This window comes from Myxocyprinus asiaticus, chromosome 22, assembly GCF_019703515.2.
Source record: "Myxocyprinus asiaticus isolate MX2 ecotype Aquarium Trade chromosome 22, UBuf_Myxa_2, whole genome shotgun sequence".
Taxonomy (NCBI): domain Eukaryota; kingdom Metazoa; phylum Chordata; class Actinopteri; order Cypriniformes; family Catostomidae; genus Myxocyprinus; species Myxocyprinus asiaticus.
In genome coordinates, this window is record NC_059365.1 from 12,109,289 (window position 1) to 12,132,897 (window position 23,609).

At 37.0% G+C, this 23,609-nt stretch overlaps 1 protein-coding gene across 3 annotated transcripts; it reads left to right on the plus strand.

Annotated features, from left to right (window-relative positions):
- Positions 1-219: 219 nt before the first annotated feature.
- LOC127413212 (E3 ubiquitin-protein ligase SH3RF1-like) lies at positions 220-21,737 on the plus strand. Of its 3 annotated transcripts, XM_051650149.1 has the most exons (12): positions 220-336; positions 429-543; positions 782-1,189; positions 2,042-2,308; positions 5,566-5,661; positions 8,922-9,227; positions 13,247-13,368; positions 13,559-13,729; positions 15,362-15,603; positions 18,020-18,309; positions 20,425-20,708; positions 20,989-21,737. In XM_051650149.1, exons 3-12 carry the CDS (start codon positions 815-817, stop codon positions 21,167-21,169), a joined length of 2,334 nt encoding a protein of 777 aa, XP_051506109.1. In that variant the 5' UTR covers positions 220-336; positions 429-543; positions 782-814; the 3' UTR covers positions 21,170-21,737. The 3 variants fall into 3 exon arrangements, with proteins under 3 accessions (XP_051506109.1, XP_051506110.1, XP_051506111.1); XM_051650150.1 differs by having other exon boundaries at positions 429-1,189; XM_051650151.1 differs by having other exon boundaries at positions 271-543.
- Positions 21,738-23,609: the final 1,872 nt, after the last annotated feature.

A 23,609-nucleotide genomic window follows, 5' to 3' on the forward strand; every position in this document is an offset into this window, starting at 1 on the left:
CGGTCGGTCCGTCCGTCCGTCTGTCTATCGATCTAATAAGCTTAGGACATAGAAAAACACTATTCACTAATTATCAAAATATTAATATTAATTAAATACTACATTTATGTCAGAAATTGCATAAACCTATTTTATACAAGTACGTGTCCAATTGCAATTCATCAAAAAGGAGTTTTGCCTTCACAAGTCTTCCGCGTGACACTCAACCCATTTCTCCGGCTGAATCTCTGTGACACTGAAAGTGTAAGATGACACCTGCACGCGATAGTCAAGTTTAAAGCTTCTCACTCCATCGTCAGAACTTCTTCCTATTTATCTATACCTATATGACATGAGGTATGTAAATATTAAATTGTATATAGCTAAAATGATACTGTTTTTCGTCGCATCGAACTCGTTTTCTCTGTGTAAATGTGTGTCCTTACCAGGTAGATGTGACGTCACGCGCCGACACGTCCGATGTTGATTTCATTGAAAACATTCTTCTCATATCTACGAGAACGTAATAACACAGCTGGTCTTCATTATGTATGTCTAATTAAGGTAAATGATTATTGTATAAACTAAAAGTAAACATCTATCGTGTCTGTCTGTCACCGGTGTTCAGACCTGTTGCAGGTGTTGACGGAAATACACAAATCGAGCTCTAGTGTATTATAAACCGGTTTCAAATAAGGAATCCATGTGGCATAATGTGTCCAATTCACATTTATGACCAAATCAGTTACCAATTCTCATTTATATAATAACTAGGCTATATTAAACGCTTTATGTTTGTCAGGTGTGCTGAGATTTCGTGATTTAGTCCTGTAACATGGACGATCTGGCTGTGTTGAACTTGTTGGAGTGTCCTTTGTGTATGGAGCCCTTAGACGTGTCTGCCAAGGTCTTGCCATGCCAGCACACGTTCTGTAAGCCATGCCTACAGCAGCATAAGGCATCACACCCTCATCAGATGTGCTGCCCAGAGTGCAGAGCTCCTGTTTCAGGATCAGTGGAGGAGCTTCCCACCAACCTGCTGCTAGTGAGACTCCTAGAGAGACCCCAGGAGCAGAAGTGGGGACCGCTGGGCACACCGAGGGACAGATCAGTGAGATATGTGTGCTCTACAGACCAAGAGGATCTTTTAAGCAGTTACATTCAAGATCTGCAACTTCAGCTGCCCAAACAGGGGCTGAACACACAGGGGGTAAGGAGTACAGCATGTACTTTTGCATTAGACCGTATATAATCATTTCAAATAAAATAAAAAATCAGCATGTTCTTTTTCATAACTGCTTGTAGTGTATTTTGTGGCATGCTTGTGCATCAAGATTTAGGGTTGTTTGCTGTCCTTTCTGAATTAAAAGCTTTTGCTTTTGGCATTATGATTTGACAGGTTTATTATTATGTTGATATAGTGCTAGGGCTGCAAAAAATATTGCCAAAACTCTGTCCTGCATGTATCATATTACACTGAGTCAATTGTTGTGCTACATCAAACAGAACATGTTGTTTGTTTTCCAGTTATTTGTACAGTAAACCACAATCCTGCACAGCGAAATATAATGACGAACAGTGACAATTCATATATTCAAAGGTGTCTGTGTGGTTTTTGTGTTGTCTTGTATTTGTCTTTCTGAAATGCTTAAGAGCACTCTGTATCTGTCCATAATGTCTGTGACTTTAAACAATGCCCACCGGAACACACTGGGCCTTGGTTCGGCTTAAGTAGGTCACTGGATTTGAGTTTCAGTGGATGAAAGGCCATTGCTGTTGCAGTCACAAGCAGTAGCACTGTTTAAAAGTTCAGGATGCTTTTGAGCACTAGGGAAATCTTTCCCACTGCATGCCTGTAGTTTAAAGAAATGCATGCAAAGGACTACAGAAGTATGCAATAAAGAGTGCTATTAGATGCTTTTATGATTTATAGAAGTGTTATGTTTTTTTTTTTTTTTTTTTTTAACATATTTATATTAATATAAATGTTATAATGTATATTATTTGTATATAAAATATTATTTTCATCTCTGACATGCTATCTGATTTTACTTTGTTTCAGGTGCAAGCCCGAGCTTTATATGATTTCCAGGGTAATGCGCCTGGGGAGCTCACAATGAAGTCAGGTGACATCATTTATCTACGTTGGAGAGTAGATGATAATTGGTTTTATGGGGAAGCCAGAGAGGGCAGTGGTCTGGTTCCGTGCAATGTGGTACAAGTCATAAGTGAGCAGTCCCAGCCCCTGGCTCTGTGCCGGGCACTTTATGACTTCAATGCTAACCGTCTGGATCCAGAGGACAGCAGGGAATGTTTGACCTTCTTCAAGGTTAATCTTTTAACATTCTCATTTAATTATGTTTTTCCTCCCATAAACAATGTACCACCAAGATTTTCATGCAACTCAGCTTGGTAATGGGCTGGTACAGTGGCCCCCGAAAGCACATGGACACTTAATCCATGCTAAAAATGTATGAATGTTGCATCTGGAAGGAAATGTTGATAGACCTGTTCTTATTAACTAAACTGAAGAATTAACTTCACTTTTCTGAGCCATTTTTTGGAGTTACTTTTAACGCACTGGTCCGAAGGTCATTTTTAGTGGATGTGAAAGTCAGTTCCATTCAAGTTCATGCAGGGGTCCTAGGAGGTGTAGTTTATAACAACTAAGAAAGTGTCAAAATACTTTGTCTTAGTTTTGAACAGTATATTTCTTGTTTTATAGTTTTAAACCTAGAAAACTTCTTTTTGATAAATGTTTTGCTTAAAAAGTGTGCTTGTGCTATCTTCCTTAAAAATAAATGACACTTGGTTTGATATTTTCTTTTAAGTGTGACTTAAGTGTCCAAATACTTTTCGGTGCAACTACACTGGTGGCCAAAAGTTTGGAATAATGTACAGATTTTGCTCTTATGGAAAGAAATTGGTACTTTTATTCACCAAAGTGGCATTCAACTGATCATAATGTATAGTCAGGACATTAATAATGTGAAAAATTACTATTACAATTTGAAAAAAATATTCAGAACTTCTTAAACTACTTCAAAGAGTTCTCATCAAAAAATCCTCCACGTGCAGCAATGACAGCTTTGCAGATCCTTGGCATTCTAGCTGTCAGTTTGTCCAGATACTCAGGTGACATTTCACCCCACGCTTCCTGTAGCACTTGCCATAGATGTGGCTGTCTTGTCGGGCACTTCTCACGCACCTTACAGTCTAGCTGATCCCACAAAAGCTCAATGGGGTTAAGATCCATAACACTCTTTTCCAGTTATCTGTTGTCCAATGTCTGTGTTTGTTTGCCCACTCTAAACTTTCCTTTTTGTTTTTCTGTTTCAAAAGTGGCTTTTTCTTTGCAATTCTTCCATAAGGCCTGCACCCCTGAGTCTTCTCTTTACTGTTGTACATGAAACTGGTGTTGAGCGGGTAGAATTCAATGAAGCTGTCAGCTGAGGACATGTGAAGTGTCTATTTCTCAAACTAGAGTCTCTGATGTACTTATCCTCTTGTTTAGTTGTACATCTGGCCTTCCACATCTCTTTCTGTCCTTATTAGAGCCAGTTGTCCTTTGACTTTGAAGACTGTAGTGTACACCGTTGTATGAAATCTTCAGTTTTTTGGCAATTTCAAGCATTGTATATCCTTCAATCCTCAAAACAATGATTGACTGATGAGTTTCTAGAGAAAGCTGTTTCTTTGTTGCCATTTTTGACCTAATATTGACCTTAAGACATGCAAGTCTATTGCATACTGTGGCAACTCAAAAACAAACACAAAGACAATGTTAAGCTTCATTTAACAAACCAAATAGCTTTCAACAGTGTTTGATATAATGTCAAGTGATTTTCTAGTAACAAATGAGCAATTTAGCATGATTACTCAAGAATAAGGTGTTGGAGTGATGGCTGCTGGAAATGGGGCCTGTCTAGATTTGATCAAAAATGACTTTTTTCAAATAGTGATGGTGCTGTTTTTTACATCAGTAATGTCCTGACTATACTTTGTGATCAGTTGAATGTCACTTTGGTGAATTAAAGTACCAATTTCTTTCCGAAACAGCAAAACCTGTACTTTATTCCAAAATATTGGATATACAGTTGTGCTCAAAAGTTTGCATACCCTTGGAGAATTGGTAATATATGTACCATTTTTAAAGAAAACATGAGTGAGCAGGCAAAATACATTTATTTCTTATGGGATTCATATTCAACTGTAGGTTATAACAGAATGGCACAATCATAAAACAAAACATTGCAACAAAGAAAAAAATGAAATGACCCCTGTTCCTAAAAATTTAAGCTAAATAGACAGCATTTGTGGCATAATGTTGATTACCACAAAAATGTATTTCGACTTGTTCCTCCTTTTCTTTAAAAAAAGCAAAAATCGAGGTTACAGTGAGGCACTTACAAAGGAAGACGAACGAGACGAAATACATTTTTGTGGTAATCAACATTATGCCACAAATGCTATTTAGCTTAAATTTTTTGAACCCGGAACATTCTTTTAAAGACCCCATATATGTTATAGTGTTTTCATATTTTTATGATTATTTAATTTCTATTTAAATTTACAATCACCGAAAATATTTCTTTCTTTATTACAGTACTCATGTGTCTAATATCACATTGATTTTCTGTGTGACAGTGGTGATTTATCAGTATTCCATTTGCGTGTACACATACAGAATATACTTGCTATTTCTTACTCAAGGTGGTGCTGTTGTTTCAGTGACTGACTTAATTTACATTTGACATTGCTATTTGATGAAGAAACAAGTCAACTATATTAAGTGTAACACATTAACAGTATGATATAACTATTGCCATTTGGGTGTACTACTGAAATTAAGTTGTGCGTCTATCTAATCAATAAGTGCCTGACAAAATACTTATGTGTAGATTTTGTGTAGCTCAATATGTGTTTGACAACAAGTTGAGTTTCATAAAATTTCAGTGTGGAAGTAATGAATCCTGTTCTTTATTTGTTGCATCATCTCTTTGATGTATGAAAACAAAACATCAAAATAAATCAGAAAATATTCTATTGTAATATTTTCTAATTATCTTGAAAAAGAAAATGAAAATAGAAAATTTGACACTATCTGGGCATTTTATAGGTCCATTTCTGATACATAAACGTGCCAGGTCCCTAAAGACCCGAGTATGTAATAATGTTTGGTGAAGCACTGATGCATTTAAAGATTAAACGCATCCTCTTTGGTAATTCTAGTAGTAAGTAATAAAAATATTAATATAGTAAATTGCCCCTTTTAAGCAATTAAAATATGGGAAGAATAGAAATTCAACTTTGCTTAGTTTAGGCTCTCTAATGTAGCACCATTGTTGTTAGACTGCAGGACTTGAATTATATAACAGTTTTGACTCAGGCACAGGATCCATTAAAGGACATTCTCCTGGAGTGTTTTTTTCTTTTTCTTTTTTTTTTTAAAGAGCAGATGGTCCAAATGGGTCTGGAGCTGAGTTAAGGGTGTAATAGTCCTGCAGACACAAAAGGGACAGCTCTTCAGGGATGCCCATACACCCTCAGCTGCCTAACACATGGTTATCTCTATTTCCTCTACAGGGAGACAGCATAACTCTCATTAAACAATTGGATGAAAATTGGGTTGAGGGTAAACTTGGAGAGAAAGTTGGAATTTTTCCTTTGCAGCTCACAGAGGTAAGACAACAGCTTTTTTTCTTAGCTGAAAATAATTTGATAAGAGGGTGAATATCTTATTATTGCATAACCCCCTAGCCAGTACAAAATCTTGGGTGAATCTCACGAAAACTGTGAAGAACATGCCTTGGTCTCATTTCATCATTTTGCATAATATTTTCATACAATTAAGCACATTTCCATCTAAATTCTTATTACTGCAATGCTAAATAATTACATTGTCATTACAGTAATACAATAATGAAAAGAATCCTGTGCAGACAGTTACTCTAATTGTGATCATTTAAAGTTAAGTTTTGTTGTATGAAGTGTAATTAAACATCATACAACATAAATTAAAGGGAGGACAACAAATAGTACTATGATGTATTCTTAAAATGTTATTTTACAAATGTACTTTACAATTTAAATAAATGTACAGTTTGTTGCATTACAGTAGGTCAGGGTTTTTTAAACTTTTCAATGCCAAGGACCACCTAATATGATGATCCCCTTGCAAGAGACCCCCTTCCTAGAATATAAATACAGCTTATAAATGTATAAAGACCCATTTTTACTGTGTGTAAAAAAATAGTAAGTGATATTTAAAAAAAACATGTAAGCAAAATTAGACATATTTTGTATTTATACTGTCATTGTACTAAAGCTAAAAAATGTAAACAGTATCTGCAAAATATGATCTCCAAAATGATTTACTCTTATTTTAATATATAGTCATTTTTTTTAAATTATTATTAGTGTAATGTTAGATGTATAATTGAAACATTTTCAATTAAATTAAAATGTATTTGTAAAGTGCTTTTTACAATAAATCTTTCTGAAGCATTTACAGAGAATATGGCCTTATATGTCCCCCTAAGTTGAAGGTGACAGCCAATGGTTCTAGAAATATACACTACGTACATTTTTTATCAAAAAATTATATGCAGATTTGTTTTAATTTTTTATGGTGATTCATTTAATTATTTCCAACCAGTCTTTAGAAAGCGGGATAAAATAATAATCATGTCAAATTCAGTAATGATGGGGGAAAAAAGTAAATGGAAACAAAATGACCCCCTTCCAGTCCCCAGGGGTCCCAGGACCACAGTTTGAAAACCCCTGCAGTAAGCTACTGAGAATTGGGAGAGGGTGCTTAGTTGTCATGAAAATAATGTCACAATGCAACACAGGGATAGCTAACCCAAGAATGAAAATTGACTCATCATTTACTCAACCTCATACCATTCCAGATGTGCAGCTCTGGAAAAAATTAAGAGACCACTGCAAAATTATCCGATCCTCCACCAAATTTCACAGTGGGTGCGAGACACTGTGGCTTGAAGGTCTCTCCAGGTCTCCATCTAAACATTAGACGACCAGGTGGAGGATCGGTGATGATCTGAGGGTGCATAGCAATGTGAAAGGCTGGTAGAGAGCATGCCAAGATGCATGAAAGCTGTGATTGAAAATCAGGGTTATTCCACCAAATACTGATTTCTGAACTCTTCCTAAGTTAAAACATTAGTGTTTTGTTGTTTAAAAATTAATATGAACTTGTTTTCTTTGCATTATTCGAGGTCTGAAAACACAGCATATTTTTGACCAGTTGTCATTTTCTGCAAATAAATGCTCTAAATGACAATATTTTTATTTGGAATTCGGGAGAAATGTTGTCAGTACTTTATAGAATAAAACAAAAATGTTCAATTTTCAAACATTTTCATTTTTACTCTGAATCCAGAGAAACTGATAATTTTGCAGTGGTCTCTTAATTTTTTCCAGAGCTGTGCATGACTTTCTTTCTTCTGCTGAACACAAACAAAGATATTTAGAAGAAAATCTGAGCTCCGTTTGTCCTTACAATGCAAGTAAATGGTGACCAGATAATTGAAGCTCCAAAAATCACAAAGGCCACATAAAAGCAATCCCAAGAATTGCAATGATTTAATCCATATCTTCAGAAGCTAAATGATAGGTGTGGGTGAGAAACAGATCAATATTTAAGTTCTTTTTTTATCATAAATCTTTTCACTTTCAAAATGTGAAAGAATGTGAAAGTGGAGATTTCTCACCCACACCTATCATATGGCTTCTTAAGACATGGATTAAACCACTGCAGTCGTATTAATTACTTTTATGTGGCCTTTATGTGATTTAGTTTTTTTTTTTTTTTTTGAGCTTCAAAGTTCTGGCCACCATTCAATTGCATTGTGAGAACCTACAGAGCTGAAATATTCTTCCAAATATCTTTGTGTTCTGCAGAAGAAAGTCGTACACATCTGGGATGGCATTAGGGTGAGTAAATGATGAGAGAATTTTAACTTTTGGGTGAACTATCCCTTTAATTATGTTTTGCATAAACAAAATGAAGCCATATCTTATTTTTTTCCTTTTGATTTTGGGCTGAAATGTCTTAACAGTTTTCGTAAGATTCACCCAAGATCTTAAGCTTTTAATGTAAGTTGTGTACATATTTTCCATTAGATTTAGTACTGGCTTGGGGTTTATGGAGTAATAATCATTTGAAATAACATTACTCATTTCATACAATTATTGCTTTGTGACGTTAATTCTTCTTAATTATTTGGCCATCTAATCGATGTCCCCTTATTTTTTCCCTGTTTAATGCCGCAATTAAACTCAGATCAAAAGGAACTAATCTTTTAGCTCTCATGGTGTGAGTAGTTACTTATGGAGTGTGATAATGAGCTTTTAGACCTCATTATTGAGCCAACTATCTCTTACACTGCAGTCCAGCGACTGACGTGTTCATTGTTCTGATGCTGCTGCTCCAGTGAACTGCATGTGCGGCTGGATAATTAAACTCCAGATAAGAATGGCATTCCTTATCCATGTGCTGGATTATATCTGACTTTAGTGAGATAAAACAGCCGGCCCCCCTCTCAAAACAATGTTGCATCAGCCTCATTCAGTCTGGCATCCAGATAGTGACCAGCCAGGCGTGAAGCCACAGTAATGCTTTCTTTTATTGTGGTGACAGAGCAGCACATCATGGGGAAGGGGAGGGGGAGCGTCCGTGCTGCCCACATGTGCTGCACTAGTCCATCTTAAAATCCTGGCAGCTGCGGCTGACAATTTAATTCAAGGCTGAAAAGGAAGTTTCGGGTAAGCAGGTGGGACTAATAGCTTTGAGCTACCACTTTTCCTTACTGAAAATCTCGGGGCTAGATTTGCATCAGGTGAAGTGGTTTAGGCTGGCCAGGAGAGACCCAGTATTGTACCTCCGCTTCCTTTAATGCACTTTGTGTCTTCCACAGCCAAATCCAGCAGCATACGAGCTTCTAGAAAAACGAAAAAGGAGGGACTCTGTGGAATCACACCCACGGAGCGGCACTAGGGTTAACGTGGATGCTCTCGCCCACAGGCGACTCTCTGGAGCATCCTCTAAGCAAGCCAGGCCTCCAAATGTCAGTCTCCTCAACAGCCTGAACTATCCTCCCCTTGGCCAGAGCCTGCAGCCACCTCACATCAGCTCCAGCGCACACACTGCCTACAGCAAGACGCCACAACTTGAAACATTTAACAGACCGCGTTTGAGGAGCTCTCGCAGAAACTTGCCTAAGGTAAGAACTCGCATTTGTGCCTCAGATTCATTTGTATTGGAATGATGATTGTTTATGTGACTACTTAGCCATGCATGTGTTTCTTTCATGCAATGCTATGATTTGGCTTTACGGGTGTTTCTTTGATGATAAAACGTGAGTTCACCATAACATCTTGTTCAGATTCGTTAGTGTTGAAAGAGTCGATGTGTCAGAGAAGTTAATTTTGGTATGGTGAGGCAATGGTTGTTTTTGCTGTCTGCGATCCTCCTTGAAAAAACAGGTACAATAATTATTATCTCTGTTACAACATGCCCAATTTAATCTCTCAATCATACATCAGAAGTTAAAAATCCTGGGAAAGTATTGACATGAAGCTTTAAATTCATTGTTAATTTACTTGTTTTTTTCAACATTTACTACAGACGTGGCATCTAACGTACTTAAAATGAATAATTTTTTCCTGCATATTCTCATCTTTTCTGTAAAATAGTTAAAAAATTATTCTCTTCTCTGTCAGTGTAAAATACTATCCTGCTTCGGTGGAAGCCAGTATGCTTGCGAGCTAAAAATGCCCCTTTCTCTGTTGCTGCTTTGCAAGCTCATGACTCATATTGGGTTACATAACACTTTCCTCTTATCTGGTTGAAAGGCTCATTGAGCAGTGACTCTCTCCCCTCCTGCCATCAGCTGTGTCATTAATAGAAGGCGAGGAAAACATCATATCATGGGCAGAGGAGTCACTCTGCCTTACATTATGACCTTTATGACATTATGAAAGTTAACACTGGATTTTTGCATTATTTGTGTTTTTCTTAAGAATGTGCAACACTTTGTGCAGTCACAGGAAACATGTCCACTGACTCGGCAGTGGTATCCTTTTGATGGACAGGAAAATAATTTAGCAAACTCTCTCATCATTTACTCACCCTTATGTTGTTTCAAACATGTTTGACTTGTCTTCTGTGAAACACAAAAGATGATATTTAGCAGAATGTCCTGGCCGCTTTTTTCATATAATGAAAGTGAATGAGGACTGCGGCTGTGTTGACAAAAAATTCTTGTAAAACCATCATATATGCTTTTTGAAGCCATACAAATGCGTAGAGTGAGGAACAGACCGAAGTTTATGTCATTAGTTGGACATCTTAAAGGGATAGTTCACCCTAAAATGAAAATTATCTTGCCATTTACTCACCCTCATGCCATCCCAAATATGTATGACTTTCTTTCTTCTGCAGAACACAAACGAAGATTTTTACAAGAATATTTCAGTTCTGTAGGTCCATACAGTGCAAGTGAATGGTAACCAGACCTTTCAAGCTCCAAAAATCACATAAAGGCAGCATAAAAGTAATCAATATGACTCCAGTGTTTTCATCTATGTCTGCAGAAGCTATATAATAGTTGTGGTTGAGAAACAGTCCTTTTTTTTTTTTTATTACTATAAATCTTCACTTTTACTTTCACTTTCGGGGGGGGGGGGGGGGGGTGGTGTAGATGGAGGTGTGTATGTAGGGATGGGGGTGGGGAAGGGGGTCAGTCATGAATAGTCAACAATGGTGAGACCGGGGCTAGTTGTCCACTAAATATTTCTCAGTGTATGTTTATTTTTTTTTAAGTCTTTTCTGTATAGACACACTTAAAGCCTTCCTAGCTGAAATGGCCAACATTTCTGGTCACCAGCATATGTTGTTTTGAGTGCTGGTCAGCCAGCATGGGATGTTAGTGTGCTGGTGTCTGCACCAGACTTTTAAACTATTTTTTTAACAACAGATATTTAATAATTGCATATTATTTATTTATATTATATTTATATTATACATATACATATTATATATTTTTTTCTGCTTTTATTACTTATTTTTTTGTTATTGTTATTTTATTAACTTCTTAATTTAGTTTTACTACTGTACTGTACAGTAAAGCTTTTTAATGGGACAGATTCAATTTATTTTGTACCTGTACTTTGTAAAAAAAACAACTTTTTAAATCTTTTTATGTTATGCGATTTTCTGCAAAACAGTTTGGTTGACATTTTTTGACCAAGTGATCATGGCTATTGACCAAATGCTTTTGGCAGTTGTTATGAATGATCCATTAGAAATTTAAATGAACTGTTATTTCAACACAGTGGTATCAGATTGAAAACTTACATAACAAAAAAATAAATATACACAGATAAATTATTTTAAAATCAGAGTTTTTTTCTGTAATGTCTGTCAAAAATATTAAGTAAAATAAATATTTGAGTTAAAATTTTGGTAATTTCAGAGTGTTTATTTTAGCATGTTTGTCTGTACAGTAATGTAGTTAGCTGTAGCCTACAATAAGCCAAACTTTCAGTTATTTGTCTTCCCCTGTACTCTGAAAACACAGCAAGCACCTAACACTTTTCACTCACGATTGCCAGTCATTAACATATAAAAGGACCTCACAGCAGAACTGCCATCAGTCGTCACAACAAGTCGAATATCCTCTGTACATTTCCGTCAAACTTTACAGTTCCCTTTACATGTCCGCTGAATTGAGGTGTGTGCCTTTTTGTGGGCATTAATGGTTACTTGGGTCCGTTTTTCCTTAATACATCTGACAAACTTGAAGTTAAGTGGGAGTTTACTATTCCCGCATTTTTCCAGATTTTACTCTTTTCATACAGTGTACTTTTGTGATTCAGTACTTTTATGGTGCTTTTTTTGTCATTTTTGGAGCACGACAGCCTCAGTCACCATTCTTTTTCATTATATGGAAAAAAGCAACCAGGACAGCCTGCTGACTATTTCCTTCCTAGGGAAGAAAGAATGGGGTTGGGAACAACATGAGGGTGAGTAAATGATGACAGAATGTAAATTTTTTTTAGTGAGCTATTTCTTTAAAGACTGCCATTTAAGGAGATTGCTTCTATAACCTGCTTTTAAATGCTTTTGCTGTACTGTAATGACTGACCAGTGGCCCTGCTAACAGAGCAGACTTTAAAACTGAAGTTCCCCAGAATACAAAAGAAGAAACCAAACAAAAACGTAACCAAACAAGTCTTCGGAAACTGACACTTTTTTTTTTTAATCGTTCATCATGCCTTTATTATATTGAATATTGTCTCCAAGACAGGGAGAATTGACTGTCCTGAATTAATGCTTTGTGTTTGTGTTGCAATTTTAAGAGATTAGGAAATCAGCATCATAATATAGCTTTTACATTATGTGAAACTCTCAAGGCCTTGTGTTTTCAAGTGCTGATGTAACTAAACTGTAATCACCTACTCCCTCTGAGATAATTATGGGAAAAGGTGTAAACATTTTAGAGAGGCATGGAAATTGTCAAAGCTACAGAAACTCTACAAGAGACTGGTCGCAGACTGTCTTGTTGATATGGAAACTCTTGTATCATCATGCTGTCGTAATTGGATAATATTAGATTGGATTTCAGTTTAAGAAAAAGACCCATGACTCGGTTCTCAGCCAGCCCACCTGACTCTCTTCCATGAGCCAATGCTCTTAATCTTAGTAGTATGTTATCAGAGCAAGGAAAAGTCTCAATCTGAGGCTATTTCCTGTCTGAGTCAGCTCTGTGTCTGATGTCAAAGATGTTTAAGTTGCTGTTTTGTTAGAGAAGTACAGAAATAACTCCTGAATTAACCTCAATCCTTCATTATGATATACTGTATGTGACTGTCAAACAGTGAATGCAAATCAGTAAAAGGCTTTCTGTGTGTAGTTGATTTTAGAGATTGATTAAAAAGGGGAAATGCTTGACTGGCAGAATAATCATTTTATAATTGGGTAACACATTATTATAATTTAATAAGTCATTAACAAGCATTAAACAAGCACTAAGCTGATCAGTACTTTATCTCATTATGGATATGAAACTGTTTTGAAGCTACAACATAAGTTCTATATACTTCTAGAGGCAAAATAATTGTGAATGTTTTGAGTTCAACAAAGCTACGGTTTCCAAACACTAGTATTCAAAAGACTAAGTATTGTTTTTGTGTCTGTGCAAAAAGAAGAAAATTACCAGTTGTTTTTTCACTATAATAGAGGGACAGAAAAATGAACGGTGAAAGTCCACCAGCCATCACCATGGCACTGATTAACCCTCAGGGGCCTCCCTTACCCTCAGAGAGCAAGATGTCCACAACCCAACAGCTCTCCATCAGTGTGTGAGTGCCTAAAAGTGTACAGCATACTTCACTCACTCCATTGAAATGTGTCATAAAGATATGGAACCTAAAGCTATAAAAACAATTTTACATTAGCAGAAAGTGTTACATTTTGTGTACTTGATCTTGTGGCCCAGAGACATTTATTAGAAACTGAGAGCTTTTCACTTGATGAAATGGGTCTGTTTAGGTGTGCTACGCTGTATTCCTACACTCCCCATCGCTCAGAGGAGCTGGAGCTGAGGAAGGGTGAAATGGTGGGGGTTTATGGGAAATTCAAAGAGGGCTGGCTGCGTGGACTATCTCTTCGAACAGGCAAAGTAGGCATCCTGCCAGCCAACTATGTCACACCTGTGCTTAGGTGAGTTACATTACAACATCTTGGCAACACCTCTCCTCTCCATCTCCTTCATACGTGCAATGGTACAAAGTCATTCAAATACATGTACGCTGGTGACACTTTACAATAGGGTTGTGTACATTAACATTAGTTGATGCTACAGCAAACATGAATTAACAATTCATTCAATTAATTTATCATTCATGGTTGATGTTAATTTCTTCATATAGGCCTACTAATACATTTTTAATATTAAATGGCATGTTAATATTAGTTAATGCATTATGAATTAGCAATGAACAATGGTATATTTATAAATTCACGTTAAGCAAGACTAATAAATGCTGGAAAAAATATTGTTCATTGTAAGTTTATGATACCTAATGCATTGATTAATTTTAACATATAGAAATGTATTGTAAAGTTACATCTTTAAAAATAAAAGTTCTTCAGTGATTCTTTGTAACCCCTTATGTTTAGCAAGAATTTGTGTTGGCAGTATGATTCTTTGGAGATTTAAAAATGTTATTTGTAACACTTTACTGTACACAGTAAGTAAATGCATTCGGGATCATAAACTAACAATTAACAATATTTAAATAGCATTTAGTAATTTTAGTAAATGTTAATTAAAGGTGCTGTAAGCAATTTTAGCTGTTCTGGAATTTCCACAAGCTGAGCCGTTGGATTAACCATGCCCGCTCTTTACAAAACCCTGGATTCCAAAGATACTAAATGAGCTTTATTGAGACTGGCATCCAGCAGAAATGGTTGTCAAAAACAACAGCAGGAAAATAGCGCCCTCAACTGACAACTGTTATGAGCAACATGGCAGCTACAACACTATGAGAACACACAAAATGATTGACAGGCAGAAAGCGTCAGAGGTCACGGTTCACCAACATTTTTTTGCTGTTTACAGAGTGTAGTGCTGTCACAGAGACCAGTGAGATATCTCACGATATTTAGTTCATTAAAATATTTCAGAAATTGTTTACTGTACCTTTAACATTATTTTTTTTTTAATGCAATTGTTCATTGTTATTAACTAATAGTTTTTAATAATAATAAAAAAGATATGTTGAAATTAACATTAACCAAGATTAAAAAGTGCTATAAAAGTACTGTTCTTTGTTATTTCAGGTAAACTAATATAGTTAACTAATGTTAATGAATACAACCTTATTGTAAAGTGTTATCAAATTATTGAAGTTGCATTATAGGTTCTTATATTACTGTATTTCTTCTGTGTGCTTTTAAGCACCAGTGCATATATCATTTTCAAAGAATTATTTGTGGAACTTTAGAAGGTCCTTCTCTAGTTTAGGGGCTGTTCACACAGAACACATATTTTTATCCACAGTGATTTTTTTATTATTTTTCTATGTAAATATGTGCTAGACAGACATCTGTGACCGTTGTGCCACATCTCCCAGTGTTTATAGTGTCTCACAGGTGCACCAAAATGTTTAGATGCCGAGGCAATTTTAAAAGAACTTCAACTATTAAAAATGTGTTTTGAGAAACCTGCATTCTGTTCTTTTCGTTATGCTGTACAATGATTTTGGGTTCCAAATGGAACGTTTATCTTAAAGTGAGCAGGCCTTTTATAATGAATATCAAGGTTACAGTAATATATTGTCTTTCTCACAGAACGTCTGCAAGGTTTCTTGAACAAACCAAACCTGCCATTCCTAACACAAGCACTGTATCAACAAAAAGACACACCCCACTCAAGCCCCAGGCTGATATCCTGGCCCTAGACAGAGTAAACACAGACTCCCCTTCAGCTACAATGCCGATGATGTCATCTGCCGGGCCTGGTAGAGCACCGCAGCAGGGCGGGAAGCAGGGGTGGGGCACAGTGAGACGCACCCTCCATGCTTCACACAGGGGTGAGAAACAACAAGCCCCAGCATGCTGCATCTCTGGTTTGGGAGGACAAAAACTTACACTATATGGCCAGAAGCATGTGGACACCCAATTTTAATTAACGGGTTTACACTAGCTATTCCAGTCATTTCTGTGAGGACAAATCTTAATGCTATGGTGCCCAACTGAACACCTTTGGGATGAATTGGAACACCAACATCAGTGCCTGACCTCAGTGATGCTCTTGTGTCTTGTTGAACATTTAATTTCAAAGGCATGGGCATTAATCGCTCCCTTTGTTGCTATAACAGCTGTCACTGTACACTCGATGAGCCCTTTATTAGGAGCACCTGTACACCTACTTATTCATGTGATTATCTAATCAGCCAATCATGTGGAAGCAGTGCAATGCATAATATCATGTAGATATGGGTCAGGAGCTTCAGTTAATGTTCAGATCAACCATCAGAATGAAGAAAAAATGTCATCTCAATGATTTCAACCATGGCATGATTGTTGGTGCCAGATGGGCTGGTTTGAGTATTTCTGTAACTGCTGATCTCCTGGGATTTTCCCGCACAACAGCCTCTAGAGTTTGCTCAGAATGGTGCCAAAAATAAAAAAAAACATCTGGTGAGTGGCAGTTCTACAGAGGAAATGCCTTGTTGATGAGAGAGGTCAATAGAGGATGGCCAGACTGGTTCGAGCTGACTCAGATAACTACTCTGTACAATTGTAGTGAGCAGAATAGCATCTCAGAATGCAGAACACGTCAAACCTTGAGACGGATGAGCTGCAACAGCTGAGGACCACTTCGGGGACTTTATTAGGACCATAGTGTTCCTAATAAATTGCTCAGTGAGTGTATGTTGGAACATGGCTGCAGGGATTTGTTCCCATTTTCAGACAGTTACTGATGTTGGGTGATGGGCTCTGGCTCGCTGTTGGTGTTCCAATTCATCCCAAAAGCTTTGTGCAGGCCAGTCAAGTTATTCCGCACCAGCATCCGTAAACTATTTATTTATGGACATTGCTTTGTGCACAGGTTCATTGTCATGCTGGAACAGAAAAGGGCCCTCACCAAACTGTTGCAATACAATTTTATACACAAAAATCTAGAATGTCATTGTATGCCAGAGCATTAAAATTTGTCTGAATGATTTGTTATAGATTAATACTGTTATTCATTTTCGATTGTTATAAATTATAATTAGAAGGGGGTGTCCACATACTTCTGGCCATGTACAGTAGTGTAAGTAAACCTGTGCAGCTTTTGTGAATCAAAATATATCTTATCAGTTTGATGTTTCCAAGGGGTTTTATGTACTAATTTTGCCTATTTTAGGTCAATATATATGTATTTATGGGTCTTTCTACAACACAGGTGCCTTTTGTGTCCCTTATTAATGTGTAAATATGATGATTTGCAAAACATTTTGATTGATAAAAATATATGAGCATAAAACGTAGTATTTTCTCATTTTAGTTGTTGTCACGTATTTTTAAAAGTTTACGTTTTTTACCCAGGTGATGCCGGAACCCTGTTACAATCATAACTTATAATGACATTCTTATTCTTTGAGCAAAGGAACTCTGCCAAAGACAATTAAAAAATAATTCAGATTTTCTCACTTTATCTTATATTTTGTTATGTTTGTCAAAAGGTGACAATTTTAAAGGGAAAGTTCACCCAAAAATGAAAAATCTCTCATTATTTACTCACCCTCATGCCATCCCAAATGTGTATGACTTTCTTTGTTCTGAAGAACACAAAGATTTTTTGAAGAATATTTCAGCTTTATATGTCCTCACAATGCAAATGAATGGTGACCAGACCTTTCAACCTCAAAATATCACATGAAGGCAGCATAAAAGTAATCCATAAGACCAAGTGGCTAAATCCATATCTTCTGAGGTGATATAATAGGTGTGGGTGGAGAGACAGATCAATATTTAAGTCTTTTTCTTTTTTTCTTTTTTTTACATTCTGCAAGTGAAAGTGGAGATTTATAGTAAAAAAGGATTGAAAAATGTATCTGTTTCTCACCCAAAGTGATTGCATCGCTTCAGAAGACATATTAAACTACTGGAGTCATATGGATTACTTTTATGCTGTGCTTATGTGATTTTTGGAGCTTCAAAGATCTGGCCACTTCACTTGCATTGAAAGGACCTACAGAGCTGAAATAAATTTGCTTGTGTCCAGCAGAAGAAAGAAAGTCATACACATCTGGGATGGCATGAAGATGTGTAAATTATGAGAGAATTTCTTACTGAATATTACTTAAACACTGTTTTTTCAAAATGGAAAAGGCACCCGTTTCAAAGAATGACCCTTATGTTCATGGGCTGTGTTTCATGGTCTGTGTTGTTTCTTGAGCAGGTATATATTCAGTCTGATTTGCTTATACACTTCTGCTTTGCCTTTTTTATTTTCAGGGTTGCCTCACTATGGAAGCTACAGTTCAAATTCCATCCTCAGCCTTCAGCCTCCACCTCAGGATTTGGGGCAGATCTATACTACTTTTGGTCGCTCACCTGTTCTCCCCAAAAAGAGAAATGGTTTATTCTCAAATCCCATCAAGATGCAACATAGGGCATATGAAGCAACAGTACCCCCTGCTGGTGGATATCAAACAGGAAACGGAGACCCTCCCCAAAAAGAGGCAACCACAACTCCTCAGTCCATTCTGATTAAACCAGATGCTCTTAAGTACAATGCAGAGAAGGTAAAAATCACCTGCATGTGTTTTAGGAATTTAAGTTACTCTTTGAATGGCTCCGGGCTGTATTAGAGAAACCTCTTAACTCTAGAAGACAATCTTATCTGTTTAGTAACTGTGGCGACTGAAGAATCCTAACTTGAACTTGTCAGATCTTAACCTAAGACTTAAGATAACAAGTTTCAGTAATACAGCCCCAGATGTTTTACATTTGTTGTGTTCAGGTGAATTAAAACCTAAAATCATATGTTGGGCTGCACACAAAAAAACAGCTCTTTGGCTTAACAGGATTTAATCATGAACCGTGGTTCCACATGTTTGAAATGAGTTCTCTTAACATAAAATGACTATGTAATCTAAACACAAACACTTTTTGAAGAAAAACTAGTTGAATTGGGTAAACCCAACAAAATTAGATGTGTTAATGTAACTCAAATAAATCTCTTTTATTTTTTAATATACTAACTAATGAAAGTGAATGTAGTTTAGTAACTACACTGTCGGCCAAAGGTTTTAAATAATGTACAGATTTTGCTCTTATGGAAAGAAATTGGTACTTTTATTCACCAAAGTGGCATTCAACCGATCACAATGTCAGGACATTAATAACATGAAAAATTACTATTAAAATTTTAAATGTTTTTTCAGAACTTCTTAAACTACTTTAAAGAGTTCTCATAAAAAAATCCTCCACGTGCAGCAATGACAGCTTTGCAGATCCTTGGCGGTCTAGCTGTCAGTTAGTCCAGATACTCCAGTGACATTTCACCCCTCGCTTCCTGTAGCACTTGACATAGATGTGGCTGTCTTTTCGGGCACTTCTCACACACCTTACTGTCTAGCTGATCCCACAGAACACTCTTTTCCAGTTATCTGTTGTTCAATGTCTGTGTTTGTTTGCCAACTCTAACTGTTTCAAAAGTGTTTATTTCTTTCCAGTTCTTCCCATAAGGCCTGCACCCCTGAGTCTTCTCTTTACTGTTGTATATTAAACTGGTGTTGAGCAGGTAGAATTCAATGAAGCTGTCAGCTGAGGACATGTGAGGCATCAATTTCTCAAACTAGAGTCTCTGATGTACTTATCCTCTTGTTTAGTTGTACATCTGGCCTTCCACATCTCTTTCTGTCCTTATTAGAGCCAGTTGTCCTTTGTCTTTGAAGACTGTAGTGTACACCTTTGTATGAAATCTTCAGTTTTTTTGGCAATTTCAAGCATTGTATAGCCTTCATTCCTTAAAACAAGAATTGACTGATGAGTTTCTAAAGAAAGCTGTTTCTTTTTTGCCATTTCTGACCTAATATTGACCTTAAGACATGCCAGTCTATTGCATAATCTGACAACTCAAAAACAAACACAAAGACAATGTTAAGCTCCATTTAATGAACCAAATAGCTTTCAACAGTGTTTGAAATAATGGCAAGTGATTTTCTAGTACCAAATTAGCAATTTAGCATGATTACTCAAGGATAAGGTGTTGGAGTGATGGCTGCTGGAAATGGGGCCTGTCTAGATTTGATCAAAAATGACTTTTTTAAATAGTGATGGTGCTGTTTTTTTACATCAGTAATGTCCTGACTATACTTTGTGATCAGCTGAATGTCACTTTTGTGAATTAAAGTACTAATTTCCTTCTGAAACAGCAAAATCTGTACATTATTCCAAACTTACAAAGTGAGCAATCAACTTCATGTGTGACATCTACCTTTCCTTTCTTCACCATAATGGTAACCCCCAAAACTCCAACATGACAGAAACTCCTCTAAATCTCAACATAAAATATTAAACACTAACAAGTATCTCCCTTTATATTCATATTGCAAAGAAATCCTTAATTTTAACATTTGCTCCTTATCGAGTCTAGTGCATAGTATGCAGGGAAATGGAAATCCCCTTCCCTGTTTCATCAATACTACATTAACCACCACAAAAAGTATTCATGTAGTCCCAGCTCAAATGACTTAAGTAAACATTTTAAATGGATAGAATGCAATGAAATCAAGTTGAGACAAAATTTTCTAGAATCGTGTTCTAGTTTCAAATGAAACAAGCAGTATAAAAAAAAAATTGTGTGTGGTTTTACTGTGACTGATTCAATATATGGTTTGTTTTTGTTCCTTTAGCCAATAAAGTCAGTAAGATTCCTGACACAGGATGAGCCTCAGATAACAAAAATGACGCCCCCCTCATCTGCAGAACATATCACCACTAGTTCCCAGCCTGGCCTCTCATCCCTAGACCACTGGAATCCATCAGCCATCTTGGGTCGCGATGGAAGTTCCTTAGTTCTTAAAGACACAAAAACACCTCTACCCAGAAGGACTAAAGGCCAAGATCATGCCACTGTGGACTGCCTCTCACTAAATATGAAACCAATGCTGATCAACAACCAGTCCAGCCCTATTAGGTGAGGCGAGGCCTGCCTTAAAGAGGAAGTGTTGTTACATGGTATCTGATCAAAAGATTCTTATGTGTAAAATTATCTATAAATGCAATATTTTTTCCTATCAGAACATTTGACAGTTAGCAGATATTTAATGCGATAATGCACAAATTGTGTTTGTTTTAACAGATAGAGAAAAACACTTCCTGTCATAATTCGAAGAAACTTTCAGATACTTTAACTGATTATGCACATCCTGACACTAGATTGGTGCATTCCGACTAACTAATTATATTTTCTTCAGACACAGGACGCTAAAGGGGTATAACGCTAAGACAGATGCAGAACTCACACTGACGGAAGGGGAAATAGTGGTTGTTCATAGGCCGCGACAGGACGGAAGGCTTCTCGTGACCCAAGAGATCAGTGGGAAAACAGGCCTTTTCCACAGCAGCATTCTAGAAATACTGGACAAAGTCATTTGAGTGTGCCACAGTTTTTTCTGTTATGTACATGTTCTTTGACCAGTGCTGTGTTTAGAGTCACACCGTGTCGACCTGTTGTGTAACAAACCAAAATTAAAAGCAATATCCTGTGTACTTGTAGGGTATACATTAATTGTACTCAAAGCATTGCAGTGAATGACAGATCACATATTTCATGTACACAACCAGAATTTGTTCAAGTTTTTTCTTCATCATTAGTCAGCTCTGACAGATGATTGTGCCTTTTTGTATGTTGAATCACTCTTTGCACTTTTTGAATGGGGTGAGAGGTGATGAGGTTGTTAAACTTGAGATTGAAAATTATTTGGACAAATGAAGGCCTAATGATGACATGAAGTTCTCCAGATTGTCTTTTTCACACACAGTCCTGTTGTATCAATACAGTAATGGTGGAATTGTTTTGTTGTGTAAAACCTCACAGCAGGTCCGTCTTGAACGCAATTAACCAAAACTCATGTTCTCAATCCCTGCTATTTCAGTCTTTTTTTCTTTTTGTGGAGAATTATTATTAATAAACAGATTACAGTAATAATGGACTAAAAATATTGCAGCATCTTTTTTTAAATATATATACAGTGGTGTGAAAAAGTGTTTGCCCCCTTCCTGATTTCTTATTTTTTTGCATGTTTGTCACACTTAAATGTTTCAGATCGTCAAACAAGTTTAAATATTAGTCCAAGATAACACAAGTAAACACAAAATGCAGTTTTTAAATGAAGGCTGTTATTATTAAGCGAAAACAAAATCCAAACCTACATGGCCCTGTGTGAAAAAGTGATTGCCCCCTAAACCTAATAACTGGTTGGGCCACCCTTAGCAGCAACAACTGCAATCAAGCATTTGCAATAACTTGCAATGAGTCTTTTACAGCGCTGTGGAGGAATTTTGGCCCATTCATCTTTGCAGAATTGTTGTAATTCAGCCACATTGGAGGGTATTCGAGCATGAACTGCCTTTTTAAGGTCATCCCACAGCATCTCAATAGGATTCAGGTCAGGACTTTGACAAGGCCACTCCAAAGTCTTCATTTTGTTTTTCTTCAGCCATTCAGAGGTGGACTTGCTGGTGTGTTTTGGATCATTGTCCTGCTGCAGAACCCAAGTTCGCTTCAGCTTGAGGTCACAAACAGATGGCCGGACATTCTCCTTCAGGATTTTTTTGGTAAACAGCAGAAATCATGGTTCCATTTATCACAGCAAGTCTTCCAGGTCCTGAAGCAGCAAAACAGCCCCAGACCATCACACTACCACCACCATATTTTACTGTTTGTGTGATGTTCTTTTTCTGAAATGTGGTGTTACTTTTACGCCAGATGTAATGGGACACACACCTTCCAAAAAGTTCAACTTTTGTCTCGTCAGTCCACAGAGTATTTTCCCAAAAGTCTTGGGGATCATCAAGATGTTTTCTGGCAAAAATGAGACGAACCTTAATGTTCTTTTTGCTCAGCAATGGTTTTCGTCTTGGAACTCTGCCATGCAGGCCATTTTTGCCTAGTCTCTTTCTTATGGTGGAGTCATGAACACTGACCTTAACTGAGGCAGGTGAGGCCTGCAGTTTTTTGGATGTTGTTGTGGGGTCTTTTGTGACCTCTTGGATGAGTCATCGCTGCGCTCTTGGGGTAATTTTGGTCGGCCGGCCACTCCTGGGAAGGTTCACCACTGTTCCATTTTTTCGCCATTTGTGGATAATGGCTCTCACTGTGGTTCTCTGGAGTCCCAAAGCTTTAGAAATGGCTTTATAACCTTTTCCAGACTGATAGATCTCAATTACTTTCTTTCTCATTTGTTCCTGAATTTCTTTGGATCTCGGCATGATGTCTAGCTTTTGAAGATCTTTTGGTCTACTTCACTTTGTCAGGCAGGTCCTATTTAAGTGATTTCTTGATTGAGAACAGGTGTGGCAGTAATCAGGCCTGGGTGTGGCTATAGAAATTGAACTCAGGTGTGATAAACCACAGTTAAGTTATGTTTTAACAGGTGGGGCAATTACTTATTCACACAGGGCCATGTAGGTTTGGATTTTGTTTCCCTTAATAATAACAACCTTCATTTAAAAACTGCATTTTGTGTTTACTTGTGTTATCTTTGACTAATATTTAAACTTTTTTGATGATCTGAAACATTTAAGTGTGACAAACATGCAAAAAAATAAGAAATCAGGAAGGGGGCAAACATTTTTCCACCACTGTATATCCCCTTTTCTCCCCAATTTTGGAATGCCCAATTCCCATTACTTGAGGTTACTCACCTCAATCCGGGTGGCAGAGAATAAGTCTCAGTTGCCTCCGCTTCTGAGACAGTCAATCCGTGCATCTTATCACATGGCTCACAGTGCATGACACTGCAGAGACTCACAGCATGTGGAGACTCATGCTATTCTCTGCAATCCACACACAACTTACCACGTGCCCCAATGA

What these genes read in the sequence shown, in the direction of transcription:
- LOC127413212 (XM_051650150.1), top strand. Translation starts at nt 815, where the DNA reads ATGGACGATCTGGCTGTGTTGAACTTGTTGGAGTGTCCTTTGTGTATG. An exon ending in CTCGCAGAAACTTGCCTAAG is followed by an intron (nt 9,228 to 13,246) that starts GTAAGAACTCGC and finishes TCACTATAATAG; the next exon opens with AGGGACAGAAAAATGAACGG. An exon ending in CAACAGCTCTCCATCAGTGT is followed by an intron (nt 13,369 to 13,558) that starts GTGAGTGCCTAA and finishes GGGTCTGTTTAG; the next exon opens with GTGTGCTACGCTGTATTCCT.